This window comes from Perca flavescens, chromosome 9 (assembly GCF_004354835.1).
Source record: "Perca flavescens isolate YP-PL-M2 chromosome 9, PFLA_1.0, whole genome shotgun sequence".
In the NCBI taxonomy this organism is placed as follows: Eukaryota; Metazoa; Chordata; class Actinopteri; order Perciformes; family Percidae; genus Perca; species Perca flavescens.
Genome location: NC_041339.1, coordinates 7,913,680 through 7,924,469, shown reverse-complemented (window position 1 = coordinate 7,924,469; position 10,790 = coordinate 7,913,680). Strand labels below are relative to the sequence as shown.

General features: G+C 38.7%; 1 protein-coding gene across 1 annotated transcript; it reads right to left on the bottom strand.

The window, feature by feature from the left end:
* Nucleotides 1-9,191: 9,191 nt before the first annotated feature.
* Nucleotides 9,192-10,287, bottom strand: LOC114561578 (zinc finger BED domain-containing protein 4-like). Its single transcript, XM_028587638.1, has 3 exons — nucleotides 9,750-10,287; nucleotides 9,516-9,648; nucleotides 9,192-9,417 (listed from the first exon to the last, which is right to left on the bottom strand). Exons 1-3 carry the CDS (start codon nucleotides 10,285-10,287, stop codon nucleotides 9,192-9,194), a joined length of 897 nt encoding a protein of 298 aa, XP_028443439.1.
* Nucleotides 10,288-10,790: the final 503 nt, after the last annotated feature.

The following is a 10,790-nucleotide window of genomic DNA, read 5'->3' as shown; positions in this document are numbered from 1 at the left end:
CCCATATTGGCTCAATGGTTCCACATCTGGAAACTATATCTCTATTATCAGTCAGTCCACCTGATTACGGGGATGGAGGAGAAAAAGAGTAAGAAAACAATTGGAAGATAGCAGGTGCCAAACAACATTACACACACCTTTAACGATTACTGAGAGACAAATTACACAACTTACAAACAAATAAACAACTCAAACCTTATCATGTGCCAGACTCCACCCTGTGTTTCTTATTATTTTTGTGTCATTTCTACTGAAAGAGAAGGGTATATATAAAGATATATATATATAGTATAGATAAAGGGTTTTTCTTCATTCTCATCATATCTGATTGACTTCCAAGCTGTTGGCAAAGACAAACTGTCAGCTTTCTTTTACTAAATACACCACTTGCATTAACCCTCTTATATCATGGCTATGACATCTAGGTGCAGAACATTATTACACAGTAGAAAGTAAAAAATAAAGTATTGATATTGTGGCTAGCGGATGCTAGGATGTCTGCTGTTTTAAAGTGTCTTATTGACCGTTCGCAAAAGCCACGCCCCCTAGTTATTGTTACTACGCCCGTCAAATAATTGAGAACTAGACACATAGCCATGGCTGGGTTGAGCTCCATACCTATTGGTATAAGTGATTGGTTTTGGAGAAATGCAGCAGACATATCCTCCAGGGCACGACAGAAAGGGCTGCAATATGCAGTGGAGGGATATGTTCAATGACCGTCAACCTCTTGCTAAATTATCTGTGTCGATAGCAACATGTGCTTGACAGGCTAACAGCTATCAGGCTGCCTGAATTTCCTACGGAATAATAAAGTATCTAATTTTCTAACTTTACTACTTTCGATAATAATGCTATATAGAACCACAACTGTTACCTTAAGTCCCATTTTACAGATTATAACTGTTATGTACTTAGCTACTTAAACTACTTATTGATAATTGTCCACGTTATTCTTAATCTATTGATACGTGTTCACTGTTCACGGAGACGTTACACTGTAAGAAAAAAATCCGTAAAAAAACGGATAAAGTCCTGGCAGAAAATTACCAGGAATTTATCCGTTATTGTCACGGACACTTCTGTTAATCCTAGAACGGATAATTCCGTAGATTTACAGTATATTCTCTGTTTATTCACAGACACTCCTGTTAATCCTAGAACGGATAATTCCGTAGATTTACAGTATATTCTCTGTTTATTCAGAGACACTCCTGTTAATCCTAGAACGGATAATTCCGTAGATTTACAGTATATTCTGTTTATTCACAGACATTTCTGTTAATCCTAGAATGGACAATTCCGTAGATTTACAGTATATTCTGTTTATTCACAGACATTTCTGTTTCCTAGAACCAAAAATTTACAGTATACCCTTCACCACAGAAAAATGTCTTCACCACCATTTCTATGGACAGTTTCTTTAAATCTGAAACAAAAAATTCTGAATGGTGTTCTTCCACTCTAATGCTAAAATACAATGACAAATGGTATCCATCACCACACCAATGTAATGTAATGAGTTAGAATTACTAAACATCTTATACAGCAACATGATCAAATACAATCACCACAAAATATATAAATTGAACAGGTTTATTTTTTTATGCCATGAAGGATATGCATAAAAGTGCATTCAATGGCTACATTTTTAAATGAGAATTTTTTTACAAATTATTTTTACAATATGCAAAGCACCATGTTTTGGATCAGACTTTTTGCATTAAAACAGCAACAAACTGAATAAAACAAATTTAAAACTATGATTCATAAAGTGCATTCTAGGGATGGCCCAATGGATCATCATATGAGATCTGAGAATTTGTTCATAGGTGAATGGAGAGGAACATTATGAATTGATCGAGGCATCCCTAGTTTGTTTTGTATAGCTTGAAACACATAACAGACTAAAACAATACATTGAACGACAATTCATTGAACTATGTGCAAAACACCATTAAAAAGTGCTCATTTTGTAGAAGATTGTTTAAATAGCAACAGAGTGTTTACTCTGTTGCTATTTAAACCATCTAACATGACAATAATGGTGTTGCATCAAAAGGTGGTCACAAACAAGTAAAACAGCTTTTCAACTTTGTTTTAAACATTTTCAAATACATACTGTACAAAATCATCATCCACACACAGCTCAAATTACCATCCATGGATTCTCGAAGTTGTTTAGTTCAAACAGGAACTTCAGCAGTCTTGGAGGAATGTGCTGGTGTTTGGTCCTCTTCTTCTCGGCCTTTGACCCTCGCTCAGGATTTATTCCCAGGAAAACTCTTAAAGAAATGGATTTTGTTTTTAGCACCACAAGTAATGAAATGAATGAAACTGACAGAGAGTAACATGCAGACGAAGTTGAGATGGAAAAATCCTCGTAAATCCAATTTGAGTATTGTTCCATTACAGGACAACTACTAGAACAAATTAACATTTGTAATAGGGCTGCACGATTATGGCCAAAATGATTATCACGATTATTTGTTAAATTTTAACCAAAACAAATTGTATTGTCACTTAGGCTAATTATAACTGCTTTCACATCCATATTGTGCTACATTCCTCCTTTGTTGAAGGATAGGAGTATGCCATTTCATCTGTTGTGCAACCGCTTTCCAAACATGCGTGTTCGCTGTGAAAAGATACAGGCAACGCAATTATCTGTTCACGTTAACGGCACATGTTAAAATCCGGTGCCAATAAGGCACCGGTGCCCGGTATCTACCGGACGAAATAGCAATGTGGATTACGGTGCAACTTAAATGTCTGTGTTGTGCTCTTGTGCTCCAAAAGAGATTGTGGTTAGAGGTTAGAGAGCTAGTAAACACTAATAACACGTTACACCGCAGGTAACGTTAGCCTACCATTAGCTACAGTAGTGACTGGATTAAACACAGCTAAAATGCTGACAGTTAAACGGTGTAGTGTGACTGTATTTCACTGAAGAGGATTCCAACAGCAAGACGTACAACAGTCTGCTGCTAAAGCTATGAGCTAAAAAGACTCAAACTAGCTCTGATCACTGCTGTTGTAGGAAAAACAAAACAGACGGGACTAAATGTTGCGTTTACTGGTAAACTGGTAAACCTCGGGACTGACTTATGACTGACTGCTATCTGTTGTGCAATTTTCCTCACGTTACTCTGTCCTCTGTGACTGTCTACGTCTAAAATAAGCTGTGCGGTGCAGGGAACAACTCTGACTGGCTCATGGTAGGGCTCACAATTAATTGAATTTTAATCACGATCACGATTTTGGCTTCCCACGAGCAAATTTGCGTGATCGTGCAATATTTAAAATGCATCATTCCGTTCATAGAACAGTTTTTGCAAAGCCAATCTGGCGCTCCATAAACCACTGTCTGATCATGTGTCTCCATGAGCCAATCAGAGTTGTTCCCTGCACCCTGCAGCCAGCAGGGTTAAGACGACGTGAAAATATATTTATTAATCACATATTATTATGCTGTGTTAAAAAAAATTCCATGACTTTTCCAAAACTTTCTGGGTCTTTTGATGTTTCCCAAACCTTTCCAGGCCTGGAATTTTCATTTTTCAAATTCCATGACTTTTCCAGTTTTTTTCAAAACGTATGAACCCTGAGCCAAGCACCGGACATGACCATCAGCTGAAAATCGGCGGGTCTTAATTGGGGACAAATAAATTGACCATGAAATGATCAAATTGCCATACTTAATACTTTCCAATTCAGCTATTGCATTAATAATGCTATGACGTAATGTTTCAAATGGTTGCCATTTGCATCTCAGTCATGTGAGTTTGTCATCTGAAATACGTCTTAAACCATACACTCACAAGCCACTTTATTAGGTACACCTGTGCAATCTAATCCAATCCAACACAACAGCTCTGTCAGAGGTGATAAGTGAAGGTGATAATTATACTTTATGGTTATTATTGAGGTTGTAGTGGGTGGTGCTGGTGTACTCAGGGCTCCAGACTAACTTTTTTCACTAGGAGCACAGTGGCCCCCGACTGAAAATTTTAGGGGCACAACAAGAAAATTTTGCGGCACACACCCTAAATCAACATTCTAACCAAATATTCACATTTCTACTAATTTCCACTGTATTACTAATAAATACTTTGATAATAGATGCAGAAATTACAATGTGCTGTTTCAAATTCAGTGTCACTTTTGAAGATGCAACATAGAAGGTAAACTGACAGTAAACTGTTTTTATTTTCATCCTGACCGTTTTTAATTGCTCTTTAATGTTTCATGTAAAGCACTTTGAGTTGCCTTGTTGCTGAAAGGTGCTGTAGAAATAAAGTTGCCTTGCCTTTCACCCTCAGCCTGTCAGTCAGGCACCAGGGCACATAAACCACTGTTGTGCCTGGCTGCTCGTTTCGGAGGAAGTATAACATCAACAGCACCGCGACCGCTTTCGGTTCGCCATTAATATCATATTGCAGCAAACGCTGTCTGCGTGAAGTTATGAAAAACTGTAACCACACTTGAAACCACTTTATCGGCATTTCCGTGACTCTCTGTGACTTCAACAAAACTGCAGAGCCGACGTAGTTTGCATCGTCTGCAGCTCTGCGTGTGTTTGTGTCAGAGCTCTGCTCTCTGTCCACTTTCAGAGAGGACAGATAAGCTTGCGCTTACGCGGTCTCAGGTACCGAAATTTCAACGTTTTACGTGTAAAAAAACGGGGCAAATTTACTGGTCACACACACTCAAATTTTGGTCGCAAAATCCAGACTAGCCCTGTGTACTGGAGTGCAAGAAAAGTGTTCCTAATATTTTGTCCTCCTCAATGTATGCTTAACCTCCAGGGTCCAGATGAAAGCAGGAAAAGCTCACACACTGATCAGAGAAAAGGAATGTCCACTCCAAAGGTTGATGGATGTCCCAGTTCCATTTTTAATGGTCCATCAAAAATATATATACACAGGTATTATACAGCTGTTATATATTTTTGTATATATTTTTGATCGACCATTAAAAATGTATAAAGTATAAGGACAACACTCAATATAATGCACTCAAGTACACCACCAACATTCACTATGACCTCAATAATAAATAAAGTATAATCATCACCTTCCTGAAAATGTCAACAAAAACTGAAAATGTAAAAGCCTCATAAAAGAAGAATGTATATTATATTGCACAGATGTACCTAATAAAGTGTCTGGTGAGTGTATTTTCAATGTCAAACTTAATAAACAGCAACACAATATGTTCTTTACATAACATTTCAAAACAAAAACAAAGAGTTGCTTACCTTTGTATGAATTCCAGGGTGATTGACATCTCCTTTGGGTATTTTATGTTCAATAAATAAAACAAAGAATGCGTAGCTCAGGGCCACAATGATGGAGTCGATATGGTAATTGACCACTTCCTGATCGACAGCAATCTTGAATCATCGCTCACCTTAAACATAGATTAACTTAGATATTAGAAGATAGAAAATATTAAAAAAAAAAAGAATAACAATGCAAATCCACAGTAAAGAGTAAAAACTCGTAAAGAGTAAGAGTTAACAGTAAAGAGTAGGAGTAATAGTAAGTGAAATCCATAACATGCATGCCTAAATATTATACAGAATACATACCCATGATAAGGATGCAAGGGGTGCTTGGGATGCTCAGTCCAGCAGCAGTTGACTCCTGTTGTTGGAAAATAAAATATCAAAGAAACACAAATGTCATGAACTATGTTTCCAATGTATACAGTATTTACAGTATTTACTGTATACATTTATTGTATACAGTACGGTAATACTTTGATCATAAATTACAAGGTAGTAGTAACTACAATAAGCCTTAACCTCGAAAGCTCAATTTTTGCCCAGGTTTTGTTTAGAGCTTTAAAGTACATCTTAAACAAATGTTTAGCTCTTATACAAAAACCTCCGTGAATTTATTTTACTTTTATTTTATGTTATTCTTACCTCTACTTTCTATAGTTAGCTAAGAGTTTGTTTACTGTTTATTGTTTACTTTCTATATTTAACTAAGAGTTGAGAGAGATAGGTGAGAGAACCATAGCCCATACATAATTCAATTAAAATCAAATTTTCCTTTTTTTTTGTGGGTGTGTCCAAAGTCTAAATACTTTGCCTGCAAACCCAAGTAAAACAGAGCTAGATTTTCTGTGTAGGCATGTTGCACTTTATCACTCTCAGCAGCCTTACTTTGGTCTACATCAACATCATTACTTTGGTCTGCATTACTCACATCAATTCCTTAATTCTCTGCAACATGTCCCCTCTCACCTGGAAAATACTGTTCTGCAGCTTCACACAGATGAATAGGTGCTATCTGGGTGACACTCCACCCTCTGTGATATCTGGACAGATGAGATGAAAAGGATGTTTTTACATTAAATGTCTTAGAACATCGATCAAAGGGACAAGTTACAGTTAGACCCTCTTGTATGTGGTCACTCAAGTGAGACACAAGCCGTTTAACATCTGCATATTCTCTGCTGCAAAAATTTAACAAACATCTCAACTGCACAGACACACTCCGGTTCCAAGTTTGTCTGATCCCTGTGTCAGGGTGTGTTTGTGACATGTGAACAGCAAGGCAGTTGAATGAGGAAGACCTCCTTCCCCAATCTTTATGGCCACATGATAAAAGTACATTATTAAATCTGTGTGATCTGCAGTGCTTCGGGTATTCTGTCAATGAGACGCATTTAGATTCACAGACATTACAAGCCAACATGACGGCACTCGTTAACTGGCGTCGGCCGGTTAACTATCTTTAGCCGGCCCAACTAGCCAAAACTGACGGCTAATGGCTAAGTTATAATTTTTGTATCATGTCCGAATAGGTGAATCGACTAAGGCTGGGGCTATGGTAACTTTAGCCCGTTGTCTCGCCAACTGGTGTTGGTTAGCTAGCTACTAATGGCGCATTGTGCTTATCCGGTAATGTTAACGGTAACGTTAAAGGCAGGTTAACACAGACTGGACAACTCTTTCTAATTAAAACTATACAGAACTATATATATATATATATATATATATATATATACTATATTATTTTAGTTAAAGAAAATATATTTTTTACCACAGAAGTGCAACTCCGAAGATGAAACTCCGTTTGAAACGTCCGTTGATGACCGCTTCTTCATTGAGACGTTAGCACATACGGCGCTTCATGCTCCCACAATGCAATGCGTCCTTAAAAAATACGGTTAAAACTCCTGTAAAAGAATATTACGGAAAATTCCTTCACATTAACACGGTAAATTGTACCGTATATTTACGGACTGTTCTTACAGTGTATTCTTGTTTTTTACGTGTAAATGTCACGTTATTTTCTTGGGGAAAGGACGCCGGGAGGCGGCTGAAAAGGTCGCTCCATAAGCCGGGAGGCGCCCGCGAGGCGGCCCGCTGGGGACCCGCTGGATGAGGCGGCCGGGAGGCCGAAAGGGCGCCTTAAACGCCGGGAGACGCGCCGCGGATTTTCGGCTTTTTATATTACTCCCTACCATTTTTGTGCTGTGGCCACAAAATACGCTTCCCATTGAAATACATTACTTCACATTTTCGTGTTGTCCGCCACGTAAAAACCGACAAAAACGTCTCGGTGAACACGTATCAATAGATTCAAATAATGTCACATTTACACGAACTGCCATGAGTTAGCTCGCTAGCTTTACTTACCTTGGAGCAGACATATGTAGCTATGCTTATTAATCTTCGAGGCATTTAGCTGTGAGTGAGGTCTCCCACACTGCTTAATCCATTGTCGGCATCTTTCCGCTTGGGTTTTGGGCTTTGGAAAGGCAAAAAAAACTACCCCTTCCTCTAAACTTTTGGGGTACCTGGTGTCAGACTTGCAGGTGCCATATGCGCATCGTTTCACCATCTTGCTGAAATCACAATTTTTGACGGGGGTCCTTCTCCTTAGTTACAGTTGCTGAGCTAGGATTGGACCGTTCGAGGGCGGGGTTTTGCGAACGGTCAATTCCCAAACTATACTACATCTGTTAACAACAGAACTAGCTTCATTAGGCCTTGTAGCTAACGTGTCTTCTCAACTAAATAGATTGTGCAAACCATACCCATGGTCTTATGTATCTTTCATATAATCCTCAGTTCATTTAATATAAGTCCTTTTTATATAACTAACCAATGTAAAGGTCAAAATGTACCCCTACATTTCTGATTAAAAGTCTAATACAGTACAGTCATGTTACACAGATTGTATAAAGCTCAACAGTGACCGTGACTAGGGTTGTGTGGATTTTTACGTTTCCGATGTTGAACCGGTATTTTTAAAACGATTCGGATTCCTAAACCGATTCTTGAGAAACTGAAAAATGACATCCAAGAAAGGCTCTTTTATAGTTTTTTTTTTTTATTGAAAATGATTTAAATTTAACAATATATTAACATTTGAAAGTACTTAAATATATAATAATAATAATAGTAAACCTAAGTCACCTAACACACAACTACAATAATTTAACAATAAATAACAGTAACACTATTAACAAGTAACAAATAACAAGTAACAAGTAATACATGTTGTTGAGTTGGTATGCTAACTAAACCAGCTTCTAAACTTTAGCAGTTCTTTTGCAGAGAAATGACCATATTTGCCTTCTCTGGCAAGATACCGCACCTCTCCTGACTTATGGCATCTCCTGCACAGGAGAAAACTCTCTCAGATGGTGTTGAAGAGGCATGTACACAGTTATGAGTTTGAAAGTGCAGACAAATTGGGGAGGCTGTCCCGCTTCCCCCACCACCGGGCTACAGGGTCTTGTCCTGATGGGATTGAAGGCAGACTCTTGTAGATCTCAATCTCTTTCTGGACCTGTTCAGCAATTGAGAGGTCAGCGCTTTTAGTGGTCGTTGCCTGAAGTAGCTCTCGGTCCACAGCCTTAAAAAAGCTCCTCTAGGGGTGACTTCTTGGCAGGCTTCTTGTGAAAAGGAGGCTGACAAAAAACATAAAAGCAGTGTTTAGACAAACGTGCTTCAAAAAATGCATTCATTTTAGATCCAAGTTGAACTTACATCATGTTCTTCTGCCATGTCTTCCTCCTCATGGGAATCCGCTCCTTCCTGAAGTAAATAAATGTTGTTGGACATAATAGCATAGCAATACATTATAGAAACTGTAACATGGCACACATGGGAAACAAGGATACCCTGAAATATCTGTTCTATTACATGTGGAAAATACCTGTTATCATTTTTCCAGATCTCCCCAGACCTTCTTTTTCAAAGCACTGGTAAACATTGTGTCCTCTTCAGACACCCTGAAATGTGCCTCCAGCTTAGTCAATATGGGGAGAATTTGGCCACATGTGGGGGACCGCTCAATGGATACACAGTGGGTTGAGTTGTACAACAAATTCATGATTTTAACAAAATCCTCGGCTTTCTGGAAGTCGTCATCTGTGAGCCTTTCTAGTCTGGGGGAGAAAAAGAAGATACGAAGATAAGAATAAAATATAAACTATTATGTTGTTACCCATTGTTTCACAACTGATCTTTTTGTCCATCACCTCACCTGTCTTTCTCCATTGGCTTCCTAAGTCGTTGGTCAAGGTTGGCCGGGTACTGCTCCAAAAATCGCTCCACCATCAGGAAAAGGGAGTTCCACCGTGTTCTGACATCCAGAATCATGTTGTGTTCTGGCAGATCTGAAACACAAATACACATATTGAATTACAATATTACAATATACTGAAGATGTTTAAAACAAACATTATTTTTTTTAGATTTATAAGGCTGCGCTACTTACCAAGTAGTCGCTGCATTTCCCGCATGACGGTTTTAGCCACGGTGGACCTCTTCAGCCACACCACGACAGCTTGAAGTCTGGCACACCACATTGTAATGGCACTGATGCTGTAAATCTTCTGTGCTGCCAGGTTTAGGGTATGGATAAAGCACCCCATCTTTAAAAGCTTCAGATTCTTCAGTGCAACATCCATATTGCTGGCATTGTCTGCTGTGGCAGCTACAACTTTGGTGTTTATCTGGAATTCCTCCAGAATGCCTTGTATCTTGTCTGCTACCACGAGGCCTGCCTGTGACTCATACACAGCTTTGGTGTTTAGCACCTTCTGTTTAATGTGGCCATGACTGATATAGTGCACAGTAACTGTTAAATAGTGGTCCTGTGCCACACTGGTCCACCCATCACATGTAATAGCAGCCTTACTCACCTGTGCTAACTCCTGAATGACATTTTGTTTTTCAACAGAGTACCATGCAGGAATAAGAGTATGAGCATCCCTGGATGGGGGTTGGTAGCGAGGATTAAGGGCAGCGGTCATCTCTCAGTATTAAAGAAAAGATGGTCATACATTTTTTTTAAAGGTTCAGATGACAAATTAAAAACATCAAGTAGAGAAATAATTTTCAAACAGAACAGAACTCAGAACCTCTGAAATGAAAAGATTTACATAAGTGTGTAGCAGTGTCTTTTTCCTGACTCTGCTTTCACTCTGGTTTTCACCTTGATTTTTTTCTGATTCTCTTGATCTCTCTTCTCCTCTAGTTGAGGTGTCAAAAGAGGCTGGAGGTCGTCTGACATCTCTGTTGGTTCAGCCCATCTCTTACTTCCTGGCAAAGGTGTTGCTGTCCTCTCCATCCACAGGGCAGGGAGACTCCTGTATTCCTCTAGCTATGCCTCCCAACAAAGGTAAAAGTAAAGTTTACATGTTCTGTAGCTTAAGCCTACTGTATTTTACATTCACTAGTACAGGCTCTGTTACAGCCAGTAGGTAATTTGTCTGTCCAGTCTACAGTATATGTGCTTTGTGGACCTGCAGAAGAC